This window comes from Diorhabda carinulata, chromosome 8, assembly GCF_026250575.1.
Source record: "Diorhabda carinulata isolate Delta chromosome 8, icDioCari1.1, whole genome shotgun sequence".
In the NCBI taxonomy this organism is placed as follows: domain Eukaryota; kingdom Metazoa; phylum Arthropoda; class Insecta; order Coleoptera; family Chrysomelidae; genus Diorhabda; species Diorhabda carinulata.
Genome location: NC_079467.1, coordinates 6,488,160 through 6,515,809, shown reverse-complemented (window position 1 = coordinate 6,515,809; position 27,650 = coordinate 6,488,160). Strand labels below are relative to the sequence as shown.

The 27,650-nt window shown below is 31.9% G+C and overlaps 1 protein-coding gene across 1 annotated transcript; it reads left to right on the top strand.

The window, feature by feature from the left end:
- Positions 1-254: 254 nt before the first annotated feature.
- Positions 255-27,650, top strand: LOC130897135 (synaptotagmin-C-like). Its single transcript, XM_057805764.1, has 8 exons — positions 255-461; positions 7,724-7,843; positions 10,906-11,025; positions 11,090-11,244; positions 13,232-13,400; positions 16,310-16,433; positions 25,765-25,936; positions 27,141-27,650. Exons 1-8 carry the CDS (start codon positions 390-392, stop codon positions 27,340-27,342), a joined length of 1,134 nt encoding a protein of 377 aa, XP_057661747.1. The 5' UTR covers positions 255-389; the 3' UTR covers positions 27,343-27,650.

Here is a 27,650-nt window from a genome sequence, read left to right as displayed (position 1 = left end):
AAATATTTCTCGTGTAAAAATTTATACTGAGAAAAGTTGAGGTTAACTCGTATTTAACTAAATATGAGTTCTAGTTAAACCTTTCCTAATACACTGTATAATAAAATTATATAAATTCATATCTAATAATAGCAGTGTTTGATTCGATTATAATCAAATAAACAAAGGTTCCTAGGTACACTAAGTATATTTTCTACAATTTACTATCAAACTAATTTCCGACGCCTACGCTTGATCTTAACCACAGTACAAATCAAAAATGTAGTCATACTTTTTACCAAACTTGTGCAAAACGTGAGTAAACATTAATTTAGTAGTATGTGATTAATATTTAAGCAACTTTCAACTCAAAACGTTTGGAATATCATATTATTTTAAAAGTGTTCAGCATGTTGAGGGCACCACAACAGGAATCCTACTTCACTAAAATGAAAAGGATGGTGATAGATTTTATTCTGTTAGTAAGTATCTTTATCAGTCAAAATGAATTTGAAGAACCGAAAATTGTTTATATGATTAAATTTTTGATATAGATACGCAGCTCTTAGGAATTCAATTTATAATTTTCAAGCTTCATTTATTATGTAATACATTCATAAATTATTTTCTGTTCACTTACCAGGTATCCAAGGTTACAAGGAAAATGTGAAACCGATCCTGTTCGATTATAATGGAAGTCTAATTCTTGACGAATGCGGCGTCTTTGATTTTGTTTTGTTTACATGTTTTTATCACAGCAGCCATTTGATTATATTGAATCAATTTCTTTCTTTCTATTTATTTGTTTGTTTATTTTCTAGAATTCTAGAAATTCCTTTCTGGTATAAATTTGTGCTTGTTTAGCAGCGAGAGTCAGTTTATAATTTGAAATCATAGTGAACGGAACGAAATAGTAAAAAGTAACTGGTGAATTTAACTAAATTATAAAAATAGAGAATATTTAATATATAAGTAGTGATAAGTTAATTATTATAGTGTCTGGTGTAAGTGTTACCATTAGAAACGGTTCAAATAAACAAGAAAAACATTATAGTGGTGTCTACCGATGTTTTAGCATCAAAGATTGACACTTACGCTGACATCCAAAATCAAATTTCTTATTTACAAATTGAGGAGCTAAAAAGAAAGATTGCAAGTTCAGAAACAGACATTCCAAGACGCCTTAGATGTACTCTAGACGATACCTCTGGGAGAAACTCGACTTCGAACAGCTGAAGAAGAGATAGGATGTGCGATATAGCCACGAGTACTTGGAACACCTGTATAAATCTCAGGTGAAAAACTGAAGGCAGAAACGTGATGAAAAGCAGGAAAATAATCCTCAGCAAAAAATGATTCAGCAATGTAAGGAAGAAAAATGGCGACCTACTTGTCAAGAAATGTGATGATTTTCACCGGCACCAGAAGCATATTGGGCTCAGTAGGACTCCCTTGTCCTAAAAGAAGTTCTTTTAAAAAGAATCTTTGAGAACGATGATGGTTCCAAGAAGAGAAGACAGCTCAAGTTATCCCGAGAACGAGAGTAGCCGAGATACTGAAGAAGTCACTTGACAGTCCATCAAGGGGTAATCTGGAGGTGAAGAAAACTCTGAATTCATGAATGAAACAGTATAATGCTGGAAGCCATTTCTAAAGGATTGCTTTAGATATCGCACAACCATTTCCGGCGAAATCGGTGATAAATACTTATATTTTATAAAATGGGTAGAAATTTACACGATCCCGAATCAATAGCGCAATACACCATTTCTCTTTGAAAATTGGCAATTTTACGTTTTTTGGCATGAGGAATCATAATTTGCACTTTAATTTAACATTGATAATAGAGGGCGCTAGTTACACTTGTTTGTGTTAATTAAATCAAAGTAAACTTTTTTGGACTAAACTTACAATTAAAATAATACAAAAATATTAAAAAGCGTTAAATTCTACAAAAAAAATGATACTCTTCTTTGATTCGTGTAAGTCAATCAGTTATCGAGTTATTTGCTTCTAAAAAGTTCAATAAATTTTAATTTTTTCATAAAAAAATTTTATTATTCCTTAAATATATAACAGTAACAAATTTGTAAACAAAAATAGAAAACTTCAAAGCAAATGCTCAAAATGCCCACCATTTACTTCAATACACTTTATGATCCGCTTTCGTAAAGATCTCTTAATATCAAAATTTTTCGTTTTCTTTTCAAGTAGGCTTATGTCGCTATTAGACAGTTTGTGTAGAAGCAAAAATTGGATAAAATAAGAATAAGTAATACATTAGTATACCATTTATTAACAATTTAGTAATTAACAAGTGTAATAGTTATTTATCAAATAATGTCTAGCCATAACGATTTTTCCAATAATGAGAAACGGGGTCTTTACGCTCTAAAACTGAGCACGGTGCTACAAAAAAATTCACTTCCGATGAAGAAGATGAAAATTAATTTGTGTTACGGAGAATCCAGATATCGGTACTCGCCGATTAAGTCTGCAAACAGGTATAAGCCAATCATCTATTTTTATAATACTGAAGAGGGAAAAATTGCATCCATATCATTACACTCCTGTTCAGAATTTATTACCTCAAGATTTACCTAAGCGTCTACAATTTGCCCATTTTTGCAAGATAAACAAAATGTTAACCCACATTTTCAGCACGAGTTAAGGTTAACATTTGGTGTGATGTAATACGTGGGTATTTAATAGGTCCTTTTGAACTGCCAACCAATTTAAATGGACCTCTTTATTTAGCACCACCACATTATTCTTTAGTTCGTCTATACTTAAACGAACAGTTTCCGCATCGATGGATTGGTCATGGAAGTGAGTTTGCTTGGGCACCAAGAGGCCCTGATTCAAATCCTTTTTGGATTTTTCAATTTGGTCGCAAATGAAGGCATTAGTTTACAAAGAAAAAATTCTCTTCCACAACTGCGATGGAAAATAGAAGAAGCCGCGGATGTAATTAAAAATAATATAAAATGCCTGGGAATTATTTGATAAAGAATTATTACACTTGTTAATTACTAAATTGTTAATAAATGGTATACTAATATATTACTTATTCTTATTTTATCCAATTTTTGCTTCTACACAAACTGTCTAATAGCGACATGAGCCTACTTGAAAAGAAAACGAAAAATTAAACCACGGCTCAATTCACGGAAGTGATTTTGATATTAAGAGATCTTTACGAAAGCGGATCATAAAGTGTATTGAAGCAAATGGTGGGCATTTTGAGCATTTTCTTTGAAGTTTTCCATTTTTGTTCACAAATTTGTTACTGTTATATATTTAAGGAATAATAAAATTTTTTTATGAAAAAATTAAAATTTATTGAACTTTTTAGAAGCAAATAACTCGATAACCGATTGAGTTACACGAATCAAAGAAGAGTAACTTTTTTTTGTAGAATTTAACGCTTTTTAATATTTTTGTATTGTTTTAATTGTTAAGTTTAGCCCAAAAAATGTTTACTTTGATTTAATTAACATAAACAAGTGTAACTAGCGCCCTCTATTAGCAATGTTAAATTAGAGTGCAAATTATGATTCCTCGTGCCAAAAAACGTAAAATTGCCAATTTTCAAAAAGAAATTGTGAAAACATAAAAAATTATTGCGAAAATCAACATTTAAATTTAAACTTTGAGCACCTCGTATGTCGGAAACTAGAAATATTTGCACAAGACATGTTGAGCAGAATATTTTGAGGTCTAAAATCTACAGTTCAGAGATTGGACATTCTTTATGAATCACCTTTTATATATAATATAGAAATATACATGAAATCGATTAGTAAATACTTCAATACATACGTTTTCGTTGCCTCACAACAATTTGACACACCCATTTCAGTTATCAAAATAACTCTCTATAAATAAATAAAGAGAAATGTTCTGTACGACTGAACACGTACAACAAATTGTTGGTAGCTATCAACCATATTATGTTCATGCTGTTCTGTGATTGGCTGAAAGCCACAGCACTTAGTGCCGCCTAGCGTCAAATCTATGATCTTCATTGAGGTATTAGTTGTGCTAATCTACTCAGAGAACGCGCTACATTTTATTTACCCCCCACTGCACCAGCGAATTGTCATACCCTGTCCTAGCATAAGAAAATCGCGGATCGTAAAATTTACGATATTGTAGTATGCTGGTTTAAGCTTGCTATATTTTGCTACAAGTCTTCAATCATGGGACTGAACTTCGAAAACGTATATATCGGTAATTTCCCTAAAACCATTCAGCAAGTTCTGTTTGTTTCTAGTTTTTAATGAAAGATTAGAAAACTGAAAATAAAATTTATTTTTATATATTAGTTACATTTTCCACTTTCTTAATCTTTCACAATACTAAGATTTAATTTAGGGTAACCTCTTTCGTTAAACTGTTACCAGATTCCATATGTTCAAGTATCTTATATAGAATAATCAGTTTTTTCTTTGGTTTGGGGTGGAGCTATCCCAAATATACAGGGTGATTGATTAGTGTAATCATGTTTAATACCTCATTTGTTATTTGATGGTTTATAGCCATCATTAGCTTTCATATTTCAAAAGCATTTGCAATCTTACAAGTTGTTCCAGAATGCTAAGCCATATCAAACTTACATTTTTTTAAACTTCTTCTTTTAATGCTTATCCATTAATGGATGTTCGCGACCACATTTTTCATGGCTTCTCTATCTCTAGCGGTATGGATAGCGGTATGTCTTAATATCTTGTATACCCGTCCACTGCCTCACGTTCCGTAACCATGACATCCTCTTCCGTCCCAATCCTCTCTTACTTTCAATCTTGCCCTCGACTATCAGCTGAAGGAATTGATATTTATGGCCTCGCATTATATAGCCAAGATATGCAATCTTTCGTTTCTTCACGATGTTAAAGAGTTCACGGTCTTTATTGATACGCCTGAGAATATCCTCATTCCTCACTTTGGCAGTCCATGGTATCTTCAGGATTCTACGATATACCCACATTTCGAATGCCTCTAATTTGTTGATGTTTTTTACCTTAAGGGTCCAACCCTCCATCCCGTAACGAAGCACTGACCAAACGTAGCACCGCACAAGTCTCAGTTTAAGATCAAGATTAAAGTAAATACATTTTTAAATTTTATGAATGTACTTCGAGCTTGTTCAATTCGGCATTTTATTTCACCGTCCGACGACCATTCTTCATAGAGCCATGTTTCTAGATATTTAAATTTTTCTACCCGTTCTATAGGTTTTCCATTATATGTTACTCTAGATTTTCTAAACGTATTCGCTTCCCTAGTGATAATCATGAATTTAGTTTTTTTGATGTTGATGTTTAATCCCATGTTTTGGCTATGTCCGCCTAATATATTAAGTAGTTGTTGTAGGTCATCTATATTATCTGTAATCAGCACTGTGTGATCGGCGTAACGTTGTTGTTGACCCAGACTCCATTGACTTTGATCCCAATGTCTCTATTTTCAAGTGACTCTCGAAAGATGGCTTCAGAGTATATATTAAACAGGAGCGGCGACAATATACAACCTTGACGTACTCCTCTGCGTATCTGAACTTGCTCAGTTAGACCATGATTTACTTTGACTTGCGCTTTTTGGTGCCAGTACAGATTTTCGATACAACGAATGTCCTTTTCGTCCAAATCCAATTTTTTAAGGAGCTGCATAAGTTTGTGATGTTGAACTTTATCCAAGGCCGGATTAAGCTAGAGGCTTGGGGTGGCTATAGCCCCGGGCCCCAGGTCCAAGAGGGCCTCATCATTTGGAAATCATTCTGTATTTTTTGATGTGTTGATACCACAAATCTAACGTATTGATATTATTTTGTGAATTTTTCCGGGTTTTCGAATTCCTTAAGGGGGCCCCGTCATTATTTTAGCTCCGGGCCTTATAAATCTTAATCCGACCCTGACTTTATCGAAAGCTTTTTCGTAGTCTATGAAGCATAGACAAACATTTTTTCTTTGGTCATAGCAGCTCTGTACAAGACCTGTGTTGCGACTATTGCCTCTCTTGTACCTAACCCCTGTCTAAATCCAAATTGCGAGTAGCTTATATTATTATCATATTTTCTACATAATCTCTGATGTATTATTCTTAGGAATATTTTTAGGGAGTGGCTCATAAGGCTAATTAGCCTATGATCTTCACACTTTCTTGCGTTCTATTTTTTTTGGGATAGCAATAAAAACTGAAGATAGCCACTGTTCAGGGTAATGACCAGTATCATATATCTTGTTAAACAGCTTGTGAAGCACTCTACTGCCCCTTTCGTCCAGTAGTTTCAGTATTTCTGATGGTATTTCATCTGGACCAGCTGCTTTATTGTTTTTAGCGACTAGTACAGCCTTTTCTACCTCTTATTTTTCTTCTTTTTTTTTAAACGAAACACCTTATATATTCATTGAATCAGATAAAGGATGAATAAAAATTCTCGTACATTATTTCCTCGGTTTTTTCAAATGAATAATCCTGTATTTTATGCGAGAATCGAAAAGTACTATTAACATACATTTTTTATCAAGCTTTTTGTATACCTAAAATTATTAATCCTTTGAATATTTTTTGATTTTTTTGTGGAAAAGTATGATTGTGTACCTATATCCATTCATTCAACAATTAATTATGAGTTACTATGATTTATTTGTCAAATCCTGAAATTTTATCATTGCTGTTTGGTACTGTTTGGTGTGGAGGTTGAAGTGCAAATACAAAGAAAAAACGAGTACGATTACAAATAAATTACAGGAACACAACAATGAAAAACTATCCTATTTACTACAGTATACGTATAAGTCTTCATTATCACTATGAGGTATATGTTCGAAATGACCTCCAAAGACATCTATGCATGCGAATCATCCTAGAAATGAAATCAATAATTTCCGTAATTCACATGTTTGGGCAAAATAAAACCCCCATGCTATTCGAGAATGTCGTTTGCAGTTAAGGTTTACGGTTAACTTGTGGATAATTGACCAATTGTTAGGTCCTCACTTTTTTGATAGTCCTTTAAGAGAATAGGTGAAAATATTTTGCAGAATTTGTTTACCAACGTGAATTTTGTTATCCGAGGGATGTATTTTCGGCATCTCTCACTTTTTACTAGCAGTGAGACAACATCTAAATGATGTTTATGACAACAGGAGGATAGGACATGGCCTTCGAGATCCCCTGATTTCAATTCCATTGTTTACCATATTTAGGGACGATTGAAGCAACTAGCTTCCACAGAAAATATAGATAATCGACAACAATTAATTGATAGAATTATACTTTTTTCTATTTGAAACGATCTCCAGAGTATCCGTGATAATATACGGATATTATAAATACAATACAATTAGGCAACAAGAATGTGTAGAGGCTACTGGGCTCCATTTCGAGAATCTACTTTAAATTATTTTTATTTTCTTGCAATTATTGTATTTTTTTTTTCTATTCTTATTTATACGCAACACATCTTTCCATATTTATGTCTTTCTTGGAAAGTTAAAAAAATGTATTTACAAAAACAATGTTTTCATGTTAGTACCAATAACCTAACCTAACCATTTAGTTACTATTATAGAATATTGCCATTGAATAATAAACTACGCAAAGTAAGTGCACCATTAGTTTTTCTTTTTGGTTATTATCAGAGGAGCAGGTAATCCCGTCGACGAGTTTACCATCGCTCCTAAATTTTCGAATTTTCAATAATTTCACAGACAGATAAAAGTTACTTTTCGTTTTTCAGTTATTTTGCAGAAGTCAGAGCACTTTATCTCATGGACGTCTGAAATATTTATACCAAGATATCAAATTTGTTCCTATCAATCTAAATAAATACCCAAGAAACTATTTAGGAAAAATTCAGGTAATTTTAATTTAAATCTTTCTACAGTTTTGTTAAGTTAGACCCTTCATTGAGCACTTTGGACCAGATTGACAGCTAATGTTTCGAAATTCTACAATGTCTTGATATATTCAATTCATAAAAATTGAAGATGAGTCCAGGTTCGGTCTGAGTAACTGCGATTGACATACCTCGGTTTGGAGGGCAGGAGGCCATAGGTATAATAAACAATTCAGGACACCGATCACCGCTTTTTACGGAGGTCCTATCAACTTTTGGACTGGAATTAGTTTTAATACACGTCAGACTTGAATCAATACCATAACGACAACAATCAGAGATATAGACATAATTATTGAAAAAATTATGTCGACATTTGATATGTGCACGTCTTCACCGTGCACGCGCTGTGATAGAAAGATTAAAGCTTCAAGATATTAACCGAATGGAGAGGAGTACTCGGTCACCAGACATCACTGCATAGAGAGACCGCAAAGTTTAGACAATGGAGGATTTTGAAGTTTAACTTCGAACTATACTTAAATAGAGTGAAAAGCCTCATTCGTGCTAGAGGACGAAAGGATAATAAATTTATCTTTGTAAATTATTGTAATTTTTCTATTATTATACATTACTTATAATATGGTAAACTTTTGTTATTTGGAAGTATTTTATTCGTTCAAATGTCTTTGACAGACTGTGATTGTTTCTATTTTGGAGAAATAGGTAATGAACTGACTACACAGAAAAGGAAAAAATTGAAACAGGGTTATTCGAAAAGTTTCAAAAAATACTCCTTAGTAAGTGTATATAGTATATAAATGACTAGTAAATTAATAGAGAGTGACGATTAAGGTGTGCTAAGAATGAACTTATATTTTTGTCATTTTTTTTAAATATTTCGGCCAATATTCCATTTGATATGTATTTAAATGTCGAATGTTACAGTTTCCTTCGATCTTATTTTTTGTTTCAAAGTATTTGTTATAAAACAAATCTAGTTCTTCGATTTTCAAATGAATTTTTCAAAATTTTGCATTTCATTTATTATTTTTGGTTGAGCACACGATTTTCATATACCCCCACATATAAATTTTTTATATTCTCGGGGATCGAGTTGGTCACGAAGTTGATCCTGTAATGAAATAAAAACCCGTCAAAAAATAACTTTCTTCTCAGAACTCTAAAAGGAATATCAACGATTCCATACCAAACATGGATAGACTATTTTGATTTAAGATTTTGAACACCCTATATCTCAGCAACTAGGCTCCATAAGGGTCGAATATAGAAACACCCTGCATCTCTTGTATGTGCGATTAACAAATATACAAATTATTGCCGCCAAATTTTCGCTATTATTTTCTTGGTCTTATTCCGACATCTGCATTAAAACATCTCTATTATTTGTCTTATGAGTCTCTAAATTCTATCGGTAACATTTTTATTTTTGACTTTGATACAAAGAACATTTTAATTCTTATCCCGTTAGCAACGAAACGCTGACAATTATAACAAGATTGAAAAAACAATTTAATTTGAAAAACAATATTTATTATTCAAAATGAATTGGTAATACATAAAAGTTTGTATGCACAGGTACTAATAGATATATACCCTCGGGTGACTTAGGAGCCCAGCCCTGACAATCTTAGAGCATAATCATCTAGTTATGGCCATTTTCTTCATGAAATAGTTAAACCTTAGTTATGTATCTTGGCAGGTAAATAAATTCTAGATTTAAAATCGAATGGATATGTTCAAAAGTTCCAAGGGTGAACTGCTAGTTACGAAGTATTAGTAAGTATATACTTCATTGAAAAAACTTGGAAATAACTGAGGGTTCATTTCTTAAACTTGAGTTATTTGGAGAATAACGTTAACCAAAGAGTGAAGAAAACGGCTATTAGTACAGATGATACATCAATAACCCTGTTAGCCTAAAAACATTCATATTGTTATGATGGTTTTCTCAATATTTGAAACTGAAATTCCGTATTTAATTTCAAGCTTCATTCTAATCACCCGCCATATTAATTTCTCAATCGCTGACGGCTTTGGAGAATTAAGCAATATAAGGAATTGTCAAAATTAGCTAATTCCCATTTGAAACAAACTATCGTGGGGTAAGCATATGCGTTTACCGTAAGTTTTTACGTCGTTTGTGAACTTATTTGGTTGATTTTAAGCCAGTTTTATTGCGAAATTGCTTCTTAAAGAGCTGCTACGAGATAAAGTGAGAAATTTCTTCTGGGAAAGTGACTATGCCGATTCTTTTCCACTATTCAGTGCTGTGCACAGTGTAGGCAAGCGGTAAATATAATCTGAAGTATATTGGACACTCGTGAGAAATGACTAGGATTCTGAATAAACCTCTTTTGATCAAATGAAAAATAGTTAACTCCACCTATAGCTTACGTTTGTCCTAGTATATTTCAGCTAATGGTTGATAAACTTGAACGCAACAGTCGAAATGATTGTCAAGGAAACTACAAGTGTCCTAAAATATGCAAAAGCTCACTTGCAGAATAATTTGAAAAAAATAATGCAAAAATACTGTTTCATTTGTATTAGTTTCACTGAAATAATCTAAAAGGTATATACAGGGTGAGTTGGAAGGAGCGCACCAAACTCTAGGAGTGTATTATACACGTGAAAATAATGTAAAAAACCCATATGCTCTTATCCGATTTTCATTTGTTTTGAAGTTATAGCATATTAACAAATAAACCAATTATCACATAAAAATGTTCTTAATCATAGCGTTCTTTCGAAAAATACCGACATTTTCTGCTAGAGTTTGGTGCGCTCCTCCCGACTCACCCTGTATAAAGTCCTCTTATACCAACAAAATACAAAACAACTCTCACTACTGGAAAATCGAAAAAAACTAACACGGGTACATACGAAAAAATCAATTGTTCACCCCACGGCCACCAATTTGACTTAGATCAACTATTTTCTTAGATTAGTTAAAATTAATTTTGAAAATAACTTTATAATAAATCAAATTTAAATGATAATGACCAACCACTATAATGCAATTCTCAGATCTTTATATTGTTCTAATTCATATTTTTCAGCCTGAACTATATAGAGCTGGAATAATTAAACATACTAACGATGATGGTGAGGAAAAAACATGTGGAAAAGTCCATTTCTCTCTTAATTACGAGGATGAATTAGAAAATCTAGTTATAAAAGTGAGTTCAATTCCAGTTTTTTATATACGCAATGTTTTAATTCACTCGTCTCATATCATTTCAGTTATTTAGGGTCAACGATTTACCCGCAAGAGACATATATGGATTTTGTGATCCTTACGTTAAAATTTTTCTGCCTCCAAACAAGAAAAAAAAATTGCATTCAAAAGTTAAATCGAAAACTAGGAACCCAGTATTTAATGAAACCTTTACATTTAAGTAAGTTCATAATAATTATTGTATGACTACACCAACATTGTATAATGCCGGTCAGCAAATAGCGAAAACGTTGTCACTTTATAAAACCACAATCGGCTTACCAAGGTAGATAAGGAACCCATCATTAAGAATTGTACAGAGGTATATTTAATATTACAAGCGAAGATAATTTCAGTAAAATTAAATACAAATATAAATTTATTGCTTCAAAGTATTATTTGTAACTCAAAAACTAGATTAAAAGTTAGATAACTCTTTTTAATGAAAGTTTTTAATAGAGCTAACAAATCTCTGGCAGAAAAAATTGTTAAGACCACTGTCTTTACATAATATACATACAATACAAAATTGTGTCTTATTAAGCTTTTCTCCAGTTGTCTTCATTTATAATATATATACTACAATACAATAATCCTAAATCACTAGCATCATATTCATCTTCCTTAGAATCACTGACGTTTAAATCAATTTCAAGTCTATTTAAAACTGGTACAAGTTGTATATATTGGTTTTCAATTTTTTTTTTTACTTTATTTATAGCATTTCTTCAATTCTCGATGCTAATGTTTAAACATTTTTTCATTATCAGTTCCACACAGAGGAGGAATTTTTATCTGAAGTGTTAAAATATCTTTTGGCAATTATTATCGTTTCTAAAACCTCTGTGAGCTACTTCTCGTAGAATTCTCTGCAAAATATAAATTCTGTTCAAGTAGAAACTCCTGATTGTCTGCTTTGGAAGAATATTTAATTGGAATTTTACGAATGTGTCTTGAAAGAAAGGATTTATCCAACACAATTTCTCTGATTGCATGTAGTGCTGGTCCCAGCTTTTGTTTGAAAAAGCTTCAATATCCTGGTGATAATCTAAAGAACTATCCTTAACATGTTCCGAACTTGATAATAATTAATCATTCACCCAACAGGGTGCTTCCGTTTTAAATTTCCAGTTACCTTTAGTCCAGGATTTACGAAGAGTATGAGGCTGTCAAACCATATTTCATCCAAGTCATAGATTTGTCTTCCTTCATTTCGATACTCCCGAATTTTTTTTATATATTCGTTTCTTCACGACTACTTTCCATTACTGTTTGCCTTTTATTTACTGTTTTATATCTGAAACCATGTTTTTTTAATTTTCCCAGTTTTCCTTGAAGATTTGGCATTATGTTTGAAACTAACATACTGTAAATTATTTAGCATATAGGAGTTAATCGATTAGATTTGATTTTTTTAAAATTTCCGGAAACATTCCTTTTTCGTCTCATTGCCTCACCTTGATTTGCAATTTTGTGTAGCCTGAGAAGTATTTATCAAAAATGTTACTACTTCCTGGATAGCATCTTTTCTGGATATTCCTCGACTACAATGTTAAACACAGTTGAAATCCGTTAGAAGTTGCCGTCTCTTCACAAATTTTTGGCCTCTCTCTGTGCTAGACTCTAATAGGACGTTTACCGGATTTGCAAATCGACTGGTTGATCTTGAAGCTCTGGTTGCCACATATTTTATTGCTTACAAAACTTTTATTTAAGAATAATTTGACCTTTGATACATCTCACACTTAACAATTAACTACTAACCGGAAACTCTACTAAAATTACCTACCTGTTATTACCTATTTACGTTTATTATTTTCTCAGTATTATTCGATTTAGTCACTAGTGTTATTTATGAATTTCAAGGGATTACTTTTTTGTGTAATGTTGTTGTTTATCTATACTCTTAAATGATCCAATGATTCTAAAAATTAATTATTGTAATGGACAAGTTGTTTACTATTCAGGACGTAATGGGGCCTCTCTTACCTCTTTTTGTAAAGATAAGATTTTTACTATTTGATGACAGGTATTATACTGCCTGATGCACGTTATAATAATAATGACATCTTCAGATATTTATATTATTATATTAGCGTGGTCATGGTAAGCATTGTATCCAGTAGATACAACACCAAGTCACATGTGACATCGTCTATTCTTTTTAGTGTCAAACGTGACGAAATTCGATCAAAATCGGTGGAGTTTTTATTCTACGATTATTATTATTTTTCAAAAAATCGACTCATAGGATATGCCACATTTAATCGTATTTATGAAGTAGTTGATTTAAAACATGAAATTGGATATACATTAGACATCATAAGTATTAATAAAGTAAGTTACTTTTCGCGTTTCTGTTCAACATGTTCAATATTTCTAAAAGTCTACTATTTAGCTTTTTAAGTACTTATGCCTAGTAAATCAGCAGCAAACTACTAGACTACTAGAAAGGGAATTAAACACAAATATTGATAGAGAAGGGTTTATTATAAAAAGAACAGAGTGTGAAGATAAAAAATCCGTACAAACTGTTTGTTTTAATTTAATTATTTGAATTTCACATTCGAATTTTTTATTTATGAACTGCATTAATGATGATTCTTTTTCATATATTTTGGCGGTTACAGAATTTCCAGAAGGTTAGATGTATGCTGAAGAACGACCAAGAGAAGATATCGCCAACCATATCGACACTTTCGAGTTGAACTTTTTTTGTCTTTTGAAATACATTTCTCAATTTACTTTTTAGTCTTTCTGACAATAATGAGTCGTATTATTTGCCGTTTCACTCCAGTCAAAAGTAAAATACGTCGTTAATAATGATTTCCACACCTTTAGCGGGCGGAAACTCGTCACTGAGACTCCTACATTTGATTTTTGTTCCTTTTATTGCTTCTCAGAATATTTGGGTGTCCATTTTCTTAATTTTTGAACTACATTCTGCTCTATTAAAAAGTTGTTTACGTATTTCTTATCGACTTTCAATTTTCTGCCTAATTTTCGCAAGCTGACTCCCAGTTTTCCGTAAGCTGCTTCAACCAAAGCTTTTCTCTTTGTTTTGGCTTTTTTTACTTTCCTACCTGATCCTTAGTGATTTTGTTTATAAAACTTGGCAACTATTTTACATCGTTCGTTTTTTAGACTCAAAATGTACGGATTTTTCATCCCCACACACTTATCAGTTTATTCGAAAAGGTGTTAATGGTATATTGAGTATATAAGTTGACTTAACTTGATGCACATGTTATAGGTGAACAGTGAAGTTGCATTTCTACGGGGAAAGTTTGTTCACTTCAAAAATTATAATTATCTGAAAAGGAGAGAAAAAATATAATTTTTCGCTCAAGAGAAGTTTAAAATAAATCATGATCTGATCGTATCTCGGTTAATTGGTTAGATCGTTTCCGAGGTAAAAATTTCGTTCAGAGAGATCTGCTCCGCTCCGGCTCACATCTCACTGGTAAAGCCGATGAAATTATCGAGATTGAAACTATTAAGACGTTGCTGATGCTCTATGCATCAATTTTTAAACAGTTTGACATCATTTCAAAAGGACTGGATTTACTATAAACCCGATATTTGCGTTAACTCACAAAATGTAATCAACTGCATCGAAATCTGTGATACTTTCCTAAAATCTAATGAAATGCAGCCATTTCTCACGAAATTCATAGAGAATGATAAACAATGAATTAAATATAAGAACGTTGAAGGAAAACATTCGAGATTGAGGCTTGATAAAGTGACACGATAATCAGCAATGCCTCAATTGACAACTCTTTAAGTAATTTCGTGTATATGTCGCAGGTATATTGTCAAAGCCGTGACATTTCAATTCCAATAGTGATTTATAATTAAACGTTAGATTGTCAATCAACTTCATTTTTATAAATTGAAGTTTTCGATTTAGAATCATTGGAATATCACGGGAACATTATGGTGAAACTTTAACGTAATTATATTTTGACAATTTTTTTAGTTGTTAGATCCTGTGGCTCTCTCTGATTGACCTAACCCAATCTAACCTTGACAAATCAAAGTGCTCGACATCAACTACCAACATCACTCAAAATATAACTATATTTGTCATAATTTCAACATGACATTTCAATGACAATCAACCTAGGCCATTAAATTCTAAAATATGAAGTCAATTGAGAATCCACCGTTTAATTATAATATCACTAGTGGAATTGTGATGTCAAGGCTTTGTAAATACATCTACAGCATATATAGTGGAAGTGGAAAGGAATTATATACTATAGAATTTTGAAACCTAATAAAAAGATCGATTCAGAACTAGACTGTTAGCAATTGACTAGATTACAGAAGAAAGCGGAAGGCGCACTTGGAGTTGGATTTGTGTTCCGCCTTGATTGTAGACTTGCCACGAATTGACTGAAGGTGGTTAAAACGTGTTAATTCTCCCAATATGTAGCCGGAATATTGCACAGCCAACTATCATTTATTTAAGGTCTTTGTCAAAAAGATATTGTCAAGTTTTTTACTATAGAAAGTCTGTACCGATGTAATTATTAAACTAACCGAAATATAAATTACGTGAGAATCTAAAAATACTTTTAAAATGATTATTATTTCATATAACATAGGGATAAGATCCCTTATCAATTTCGTGTATTTTATAATAGTGTTATATCTTTGATGAATACTCTACTAAGCGAAATTTTACAGGTGGTTTACTATTACCTTACGATGCGTTATGTGTCGTTTTTCAGTTTTTTATGCTGTCCGGATTCAAAATGAGATCATTTTAATCATTAGAGACATAACACCAGCTAAACCACCCTATACATTCTATTTTTGTAGGTAGTCAGCCCACATTTTATCCCTGTTTAATTACAGTTTATCACACATATTTTTGAAGCATCGGCTATTGTTCCTAACCTAACCATTTCTTTCTGTTCTGCAACTGTTTGTTCCAGTCATGTACTCCCAAATTCTGCATATCTTGTACAATTTGATTTTCTCATCTATTTTTTGATCTACCAGGCAATCTTTTCTTGTTCGGTCTCATTCTGTAATTTTCCTTGTTTCTTGCCGCTTTCCATTTTTTCAATGTATCCGTACCATTGTATTCGTTTTGCTTTAATTGTGTTACCACGATCTATACTGTTTCTTAACTAGAATATATAACCATAACATTTTTTTCTATTCTAAAATTGAGACTTCAGACATTTGTGATAACGTTAACCATATTATGTAATATAAAAATGTAATTACAGGACAAGGCGGAAGATAATGGCAGAATAAATATATGTTTGTGTTATCTTCCAATAGCAGATAGACTAATAATGACGATTTTTAGATGTCACAAACTAAAAGCATCAGCTTTAACAGGAAAATCAGGTACTTATCTAGATATTCGAAATAAATTTTTCAAATGAAACATTCAATTCAAATTTAGTTCGTAGTATTTATCTGAAATACTGTATACTGAAAATATATGATAGATTTATAAGTGACAAGTATTTAAGGACCAAAATGTGTCTCACTAAGAAAGAAGGAAAAAACCTTGGAATATTCGAAATTAAACTACTCAAAAGAATATTATTGTTCGGTCAATTTAGACATAAAAAAGTGGTCAAATAACAAAAATTGGCGGAAAGCCAAATACTGCTGGAGAGCTGGGGTTTACCATTACACATAAAGTTATAAGAATTCTTATCAATCCTATGTCCTATGTCAATCCCCGAATAACCTACAAAGGTTATTCGGGGTCAAAGGTCGAAATTTGAAGTATTTTGGATTTTTCTAGTAAACAGAAAAGTTTTATAAAAAAAAACCTCAAACTAAAGCTGTGGATCTTAAAACTCTCTACAATAATAGTTTCTATAATTTTGTTTCTATTTTATTGTACGTAGGTCTAGTTCATATATAGTTCCTCCAATATCAACTGCAAATTGTAAAAACCCTTGCCGACAATTTTGTTTGAAATACCATAGGCGTAGATACCGTAGACGTAGATTTTATAAAGTTATTATTTTTATAAATACTTTTTAAAATATGTATACATCTTATGCGAGAACGTATTCATTAAAAGGTGTTGTTATTACGTGAAAATCAAACTATTCTTGTCTTGATGATATATTTATATTATATATTTTACATCGTAGCTCATACAATACATTCTACTACATACACGTGCATTTTTCTTCAACTTAACCTCTTACAATCTTCTTCTTCTTTTTCTTAAGTATAAGGGAAGCATTACATTTAAGTATCACAACACCCTCTCTTAATGCTGACCTTATTCTTAAACATTTATAAATATGTATTAAATGGTTGGAAATCGGCAAACTATCAGAAATGAATACTAAATCAATACCCTCTCTTTTCTAAAAGATTATACAAATAAAAATTTTATCCCACATTTACCAACAAAATAATCATCCTAAATCTACATACAAAACTTTGCAATTCCTATCTTAATTAACCAATCCTAATCTTAATTTATTCAAACAAAATTGGTCCTTGTTTTGGGCCTTTGTTAAAATATCTGCCAATTGGTTTTTGCTATTAATATACTCCAATGTCATATGCCTTTTATTAACAACATCACATACAAAATTGTATTTGAGATCTATATGTTTCAATCGCTTGTTGTTCTCAGGATTTTTTATTAATGATATACAACCCAAGTTATCCTCGTATACCTTGAAACTGTCAGTAACTACATTAAAATCTATTAATAGTCTTTTAAAATATAAGCAATCCCGAACTGCATCACATAAAGCAATTAATTCTGCCTCAGAGCTGGAAAGTGAAACGCAGTTCTGTTTTCTAGTTACCCATGCAACTACATTCCCGAATACTTTAATAACAAACCCTGTGATTGACTTCCTATCCAAAATATCTCCTCCCCAATCTGAATAGTACCCTTTAGGTATCTCAACAATCTCTTCAGTCCAATCCAAGTTTCATTAATATTTTTATCTTGATATATTAGACATCCAATTAAAGGTTTTACAGGTTTAGTATCTAATTCATCATTTTCACATGTGCTAATTTTAAATTTTGCTTCCATTGGAGTTCCGCATGGTTTACAATTGTCAAAATTAAAACGCTTCAGAATTCCCTTCACATATTTTTCTTGACTCAACTTTAAAATGCCCTTTTCCATGTTGTAGTCAATTTCAAGCCCTAAAAAATATTTCAAGTCTCCTTTGTCTTTCATGTCAAATTCTTTCATAAACATATTTTTATATATTTTCAAGGTCTGCAAGTCCGGTCCTGTGAACATAATATCATCTACATATATTAATAGATATAATAAATTGTTACCATCCTCTTTTGTATAAAGGCAATAGTCAACTTCTGATCTTTTGAATCCCAAATTTATTAAATAATTATTGATTTTTTGATTCCAGCACTTGCTTGCCTGCCTTAAACCATAAAGTGCCTTGTTCAACTTGAAAACATTATTCTTCTCGCATTTTACGCCCTCGGGTGGTGTATAAATGTCTTCTTTTAACTCACCATTCACAAAAGGTGTTTTAACATCAAATTGCTTAATAAAGTAATGGTTTTGATTAGCAATGGATAATAGGGTTCTAATAGTAAACATCTTAGCAACTGGTGAATATATTTCATCATAAATAAATGTGTTCTTTTGTACAAACCCACGCACAACTAACCTTGCCTTATATTTGTCTTGCATTTTCTCTTCTAGTGGCTTTTTTGTAAATACCCATTTTGTGTTCAATATTTCTGCATCTACTGGTGCTTTGACCATTTTCCATGTTTCATTCTTATTTATTGAGTCCAGTTCTCTCTGCATTGCCTCTATCCACATTTGTTTGTCATGTCTTTCGTTTATTTCTTCAACACTCTGCGGAGCGTTTTCTATGTACGATATAGCATCAAATGCCATGAACATTTCAAAGTCTGAATACTTCTCTGGCAATTTTATTCTCCTTTTTTCCTTTACATTACTATTATTTCCATCTACATCCAGATCTAGTTCTGCTTCTCCATTTTTCTTCATATTATATTCCTCATCGAAGTCTTCAACATCTTTTCTATTTTCTTCATCATCAATGCAGATACTTATATGTTTGGTTTTAAAATAGAACTCATTTTCATTAAACTCTACATTTCTTGATACAATGATTTTCTCTTTTTCTATGTTCCACAAACGATATCCAGTGTTGGTATATCCCATCATTATACACTTTTCTGCTTTGCCATCAAATTTATCTCTAAACTGTTCCGGAATATGGGAGAATGCTGTGCATCCAAATACTCTCATATTTTTAATGTTCGGTTTTATACCGTTCCAAACCTCAGCTGGAGTTTTATTGTTTAAATTACTGTGTGGACTCCGATTTAATACATAGGCTGCCACTCTAACTGCCTCATTCCAAAATCGTTTTGATAAACCAGCTTCTTCTAATAAAGCTCTAGCTTTTTCTACTAGACTTCTATTATATCTTTCACTTTTCCCGTTCTGTTGAGGAGAATATGGCGTAGAATAATCTATCACTGTTCCATTTTCACGACAAAAATCATTAAATTCACCTGAAATATACTCACGACCATTATCGCATCTTAACACTGACAATTTTAAGTTAAACTTAGCCTGTACAGCATTAACAAATTCCTTAAAACATTTAAAAACTTCATGTTTACCTTTAATCATAAAAACTTGAACAAAATTAGAATAGTCATCTATAAATGTTACAAAATACTTTTCTCCCTCATGACTAATGGGTGTTATTGGACCTACCACATCTGAATGTATTATGCCTAATATCCTAGTTGCTCTGATCCTGGTGTTATAAGTTAACCTCGTCATCTTACCCTGTATACAAGATTCACAAAAATTGATTTTATTGATTTTCAAATGTTCTAAGCCATTGACCATATTTCCTTTAATTAGTTTTTCCAAATTTCCATTACAGATATGTGCTAATCTCTTGTGCCATAGTTTTAATTCATTATTTTCTATTTCAGTGTTTAAGCATTCATTAAAATTTACCTCAAAACTAATTTCATATAATTTGTTTCGTTTTCCAATCCCTACTAATTCTTCATTACTATATAAAAATACTTTACCCCTTTCAAAAACTACTTTGATGTTGCCAAGTTCCAACTGTTTTACGGACATCAAATTTTGTCTAAGATTTGGTACATAAAATACATTTTTAATAGTACATTCAATTCTTTTATCATATACATTACTAAATACTTTAATATTTCCTACACCTATTGCTTCAATAAAATTATTACTTTTGGCAACAGCTATCTTAATAGGGTTATTCAAAATCATATAATCAGAAAAATAGTCCTTGCTGTTCACTAAGTGATTTGTACAACCGCTATCGATATAAAATAAAATGTTTCTGTTACTTACAGATTTGTCTTCTTCAGTATTATTTTGAGTCATGAAACATATACCTGTGTCAATGTGTTTTTCATGTTCAGCTAAATTACCTCTAGGCTCTTCTGTTTCTCTTATATTGCCATATCCTGCTCTGTTACCTCTAGTACTTCTTGATCCATTTCCATAGTTATTAAAATTTCCTCTTTGGTTATTAAAGCTTCCTCTATAATGTCCCCTTTTATTGATCGAAAACCCTCTGTATCTACCTCTTCCTCTGTATACATTACTTCCATTATTATTTCTTCCACAATCTCTTTTATAATGCCCTTTTTCTCCGCAGGTGTAACATACTCCTGTGTTTGCCATAAATGCTGCTGGCTTTACATATTCTTTTCCATTTTTGTTCAATTCTGTATCACTACTTGCTTTTCTTCTTTCTATTTCAGTACGTAATTTTGTTTTTACTAAATCTAATTTTAAGTCTTCAGGTGGTATATTTTCTAAAATGGTGATTACTGTTTCCAATGTATGGGGCATTGCCATTAATAGGGTACAAACTAAATCTTCTTCCTTCAAATCTGCTCCTGTAACTTTCAACTGACGCACTGTTTCATCAAATTCCGTTAGAAATATTTCTAGATTACTTGGTTCTTTTAATTTCATACCCATGAGTTTCCTTCTTAATACCATTTGGCCTGGTATACCTTTTTTCTCATATCTCATCTCTAAAGTGGCCCACATCTTATAAGCAGTATTCTGTTCTCGAATCAATTCAATTTGTGCATCGTTCATGCATTGTACAATATAAGATTTACATCTATTGTCTCGTTTTCTGGCTTCTTCCTTTTGTTGAACATTTGTGTAATTATTAGGGTTATATTCTGTAGTTATACAATCTAAAACTTCTTTTTCCATAAATAATGTCTGCATCCTAAATTTCCATGTGTGAAAGTTATTGCTGTTCAGTGGTTCAATATTAAAACTATTCTTGAATGTTCCATTGTCTGCCATTTTTTACCCTTCTCCTTTTTTTTTTCTTACAAAATTTAGTATTAACTTACTGGATGCCTGGGCCCATAACCTGTTGTTATTACGTGAAAATCAAACTATTCTTGTCTTGATGATATATTTATATTATATATTTTACATCGTAGCTCATACAATACATTCTACTACATACACGTGCATTTTTCTTCAACTTAACCTCTTACAATCTTCTTCTTCTTTTTCTTAAGTATAAGGGAAGCATTACATTTAAGTATCACAACAAAAGGCAAACAGATGCACTTAATTCCAGTCCTACTTGAAATATAGAAAAAAATCATTATTATACCTCGTTAACTTGCTACAACTGAGTATTAAATTATAAAACGAAAATTGGCGAGTAAAATGAACCTGCCTGTAAGGAAGTTTCGTTTAAATAGGGTACCAGACGTGAACTGAACCCATTTTGTACCCCATTCATTTTTTTTTCTGGAAAACGAAATTTCAAAGCAAAAACCATAAAGGAAAATAAATTCTTCGCATATAAAACAAAAGAAAAAAACATTTCAATTCCAAAGTATCTTTATAAATAATAATGGTAGTCAGAATCATCTGAACTACAGATATCATTTGATTATATTATAAATTATAAAGGGTTGTAATGAGGGTGATACCACATACTCATCTTCTTCTTTGATAACATGTTCAACACAGTTTTACTAAAGCTGTTAGCGATCTGATGCTAGAACTTTCTATACGAGTTCTACAACCTCTTTACTCAGTTCTGGAGACTGATTTCATTTACGTAATTCTAATTTTACGTTTGCCCTTATTATAGGGTTAAATATGCAATAGTAGGGAAGTATTCTGAGAAGAATATGACCGTGTTCTTTCTTCTTCTCAACAGCTTGTCAATATAATAAAGTGCCTCTAGCTTTAGACCTTTAACAACAGTAAGCAATTCTTTGTTTGTTGGGCCTTTTTTGACGAAAGCTGACAGGAATAGGAATATTTTCTGGAGATGCCGCGAGTGATAGGATGCGTTGTATATAACGAATACTGACTGTGGTGGAATGTTAGGTAAAAGCTGTTCATTAAACTCCTTTTCAAAAAATTCTGCTGTCATATCTTCATGATAACCAGCTGCACAGTTTTTAATTTTTTTAGCAGATATTAATAAAGCATTAAGCACGAAACCGTCTTTGCTTCCAGAGTGTACTATTTTTCCCTTTAGAGCATGGCCTATTCAAACAGCAATTTTTACTATTGTCAACCCAACCGAAATTTGCTACATCGTGACTATCAAACCATGTTTCATCTAGATAAATTATATGTCTATTAGAATTTTGGTCATTTATCTGACGCAAATAATCTTGTCGCCATCGAACGATCCTTGACGATTCGGTTATTGCCATCCATGCTGACAAAACTTGACGCAATGTTTCTAAACTGGTATAACTTCTATTTTGGATAAACCTTTTGCTGTATTACTGTATATCAATTGTCCTACGTATAAAATCTTGAGTAGCTTTGGCAACTTATTTCAGTTTTTTTTACATGTGTTTCGGTTCTGTTTATAATCCACAGCAATCCCTTTCGTGACTACTCGATAAATGGAAAATTGCATTATCAGATTACTCTATATTTTCTTTTTTTAAACATTCGAATATATTTAAAATAACTTGCAGAGTTTGTTTGTTTTCATTGTCTTCATTCGCCCATGGTCTAAAGAACGCCATATTTCTATTTATTTATAAAAATTTATGAATTAAATGAACGTCACTGCGTATCGCAGGCTGTCTGGCAGGAATATTTCAAAGAAATTGTGTACATACGCCTTCCGACAGTTGCATGCATTTATGTTTACGATTCGATGTTTTCATTGGTAAACAGTGAAGACGATGAGTTCATGTGAACTGACGGTTTGTTGGATGTTTGCCGAATTTTATACGGGTAGTAAACATTATTTTCCATTTTTCAATTTGGTATGAGTGCCGTGCATATTCATGAAATATTGATTGTTCCTCCTATAACTGTCTTCTGCAATTGGTATTGGAAGAGCTATATCTATTTCTTTGAGTACTAATGGTTAAGTTCAAGTGAATATACGTACTTATTAGAAGCGTCTACCATTTAAGATATTTGTGCTATTTTATAGCTCGAAGAAGTGTAACTGTACAAAAGGCGGGTTGTTGTGTTCTCCAGCGTGCACTAATTACTAAGGTCAGTCTTGCTCAAATGTCCAGTTGAGTACAATAGAGGAAGATTTTAATGAAGAGACCAATGACTCAACCACAGAGGAAGAAGAAAAAGAAATCGAAGAAGACATGACTGTTGAAGTGGAATTTCAAGAATATGAATCTGATTAACATTTCTAAAGAAATCAACTCAATAGTTAACGCAATAATCAATAGTAATATCAACAATAAGATAATATCTAGAACTTCACGGATATTGTTCCCTTAAATTATCCTAAAATTGTCATGACAGTTAGTAGAGTAGGCCTACAGTACACTACGTCACATGTGGAAATGTGTGCGTATCCTGTATAATGTGACTCTTAGAATCGCGGTATCTCAGAAATGGTAATTCTTAGGAAAAAATTATCGCAATAATTTTTGTAGAGAATTTTAAGATCTATAGCTTTGGTTTGAAGTTATTTTGATAAAACTTGCCGTTTTCGAGAAAAATCCAAAAAACCTCAAATGTTGATCTTTGACCACGAATAACTTTTGTAACACAAAGGATCGATGGGGATTTTTAAAACTTCATTTGTAATGGTAAACTCCAGCTCTCCACCAATATTTGGTTTTCCGGAAATTTTTGTTATTCTAAATGTCTATATTGACCGGACTATTAGGACCACAGAATTGATATACAGTCCCTGGCCAAATTACTAGATATACTGCGAGATTAATATTTTTATATTAATTGTACCGTTTTATTGTTTTACTTTTTTTATTAGAAAATCAAATGTTCATTAAATTATACAGAAAAGTGAGAATAATGTAAGTAAAAGTCAATATTTAGTTGAGCCACCTTCAGCCGCTATGAAAGCTTTAATTCTGAGCGGCATGCTATCAATGCATGACTGTACTTTCTCCTGTACTTGAGGATGATGATTCCACACATGAATAATCTTTTCTAAAAGCTGAGTTTTGTTGGTAATCACATCCTTAGCTACTTCTCTTTTCAATAGCTCCCACACATTTTCAATCGGACTCATATCGGGACTATTACCCGGCCAATCCAACAGAGGGATATTTTCTTCTACCAAAAAAGATTAGACAGATCGATGATTCTCCATTTGGAAACCATTCTCTGAGCTGTGATTTAAAAAATACAGTGCGTCTAATAATTTGGCCAGGGACTGTATATATAAAGATTGAATAAGAAACTTGAAAGATATAATGGAAGAACAAGACAAAGTTTAATTTATAAAATCCGGATTCTGTAATAGAAAAAAATTGAAAATGCAACACCAAATGAGAAAATACATTGAAAAAATGAATATTCTAAATTATAAGCAACCATATGCAGTCCTACCCCACAATAAAATAATCGAAGAGCACTAAAGAACGACTTAATTCAATTGTTGGAATACTTTTTTTTGAAAATTGTCCGCATTCGTCAATTAATATCTCCAATTGCGTAGTATGATGATAATCCAACTTACGCTCATCAATAAATAAGATGGTTTAGAACACATGAACATAACTTAAAACCAGATTTTTTTGAAAAGCTACAATAGCGGCTCATAGCTCATGAATAAAAAAGAAACAGCAAAAATAAAGTGAAAACCACCATATTAATAAAGAATGAACCAAAACTGAAGTGAATTATACAATTGGGAAACTAGGTGATACCTATATATAAACACGCAAATTTTCCCTATGAATTAATTTAGTTGTTTCTCTGCAAAACTTCAGACTCTCTCTGCATACGAGTAACTAAAAAATCAACATCACTCTAGGAAAAAGCTTATAAAGTTCAAATCAAAAAACTAACTGGTAAACTGGTAAACAGAGCAAAAGATCGAAAATAAGGGGGTCGTAAATAATTTTTTACAATCTATTGTATCGGTATAATCAAATCTAATACTTCGTCATCATCACCGATTTCTAAAAATTGCAAACAACTATCTAGTGGATCAATAGAAAACTATTGTTCTACATGTCACCACAGCTATAACTAATAACACTTTCTATTCCCACGAGATCTACCTACACCAAATATGAAGTGGATCATGGATAGGATAAAAGGTATCCTATAAGTGACAGATTTTGGTAAACCAATCATCATCTAAATTAGTTCAAAAATTTTCACGTGATACAAACCCTACATTTGTAATAATTTGTCAAATATTTTTAGATCCTTACGTGAAGATATACATGTTTTTGCAAGACAAAATGATCAAACGCAAGAAAACAAAAATAAAAAAAGATACTTTAAATCCTGTATTCAATCAAGCATTTATCTTTGAAATTAGTAAACAACAAATCAATGACGTTACATTTGTTTTAAGGATTCTAGATCATGACAGGTGGGTTTCAAAAAGTATTTTATCTGTACTGACTAAAAATGTTGTAGTTAATCGAATTCAGTATACGGAATTGCCCAACAAAATATATTTTCAGTATATTTAATGGGACACCCTAAATACTTTGTAGTTTTGAGTAGCCCTGTAAATGTACGAGGGATGTTCAACAGAAGAGAGACTTTTATGATATGATATCACTTTCGTTGCGTTTATTAGTTTTCTCCATGTCTTTGATCTCATATTTTATAATTTATATAATTCTGCTCCGTCTCATAAAACGTGTTAGTGGTTCTCTGCTTTCAAAAGTGGCCATATGAATGCGGTCACGACCGTAACTATTTCAGAAATGGGAATTAGTGATTGTAGAATAAACGAACGCAAGATAGTTACGTGCCACAATCGCTGTTCTAAAGCTCGCTTGCATTAAAAAGTCAATCGAATGTTTGAATATCTTCAAATTTATTCTAAATAATTTTTTCCGTATGTCACAGTAGATGAAACTTGGCTACACAAATCTATACCAAAAATAAAAATATATTCGAAACAACGAACTGCAACCAAGTACGCACTCCCAAGAAAACAAAAAGCAATTTTCCGGCCAATAAGATCAAAGCTACAATGTTTGGGATGCCAAAAGTGTAATATTTTTTGATTATTTGGTAAAAAGGGAAACGATAATTGGCCCATATTAAGTCAATTCTTCCCTATTGTTGCAAAAGAATTAGGCTAACGACGTTAAGATCATTGCTTCAATCACCATCTTCACATGATCTAGCTATCTGCGTTATTTTCTGTTCCAATACTTAAAAATGGTTTAGAGGAAATTAAGAAGTTATGGCAGAGAAATACGCATATTTTCAGAAATTATAAAATATCATTTTTGTATTTGTTTGGAAAAATTGAAAAGTCGCTAAACTAAGTTTTTAACCACTTCTGTATTATCGAAATATTTTTACACATCCTACTATGTGTGAGCTATTAGAGCAATAAGTCATTGAGGAATGGAATAAATGCTGTATAACGTTATCAGAATATACAGGCTACTCAAACATACGAAAATATACAAGGTGTCCCATTAAAGATGTTGAATTCTACTACATTTTTAGTGGATAATAATGTAATTCCGGAAATTTTAATGTTTCCATAACAAATGATGATAGTTTGGGGTTAAAACATAATAAGTAAAATTGTACATTCTTTTGTTTAGAGTGAGTAAACATGACGTGATGGGTTACGTTGTAACTGGTCCTAAATATATTATTAGCAAAAACCACTGGATGGAAATCTTGAAGAAACCAAGACAAAATATATCTCAGTGGTACCGATTGACAGAATTTCTACCAATCAGTATTCCCACGCCCAAAGATAAAACTTCTAAGCGACCTAGATGGTTAAAGAAACTACTTTAATCAAACTCAGATCGCTTACTATCGACATTCACTCATGGGAACCGTTTTTTGAAGAGAAATCTATATGGAAAGATTATTTGGTAAAACTCCGAGAAACTGTTCATAATTTTTGTACTGTTTTATACAGAAGTTTACAGCCGATTCCTTTTTAAATTTGAATGAAATGTCGTTAATTATAAGAACAATAACCTGTTCCAAGAACATAGAATGTTGCCACCGGACATGTCAAATAGTAAAAACAAGAATTTGAAAACAAATATGTCCTTTATTTATTTATAAACTTAACTAAATAAAAAAATCACCTACGA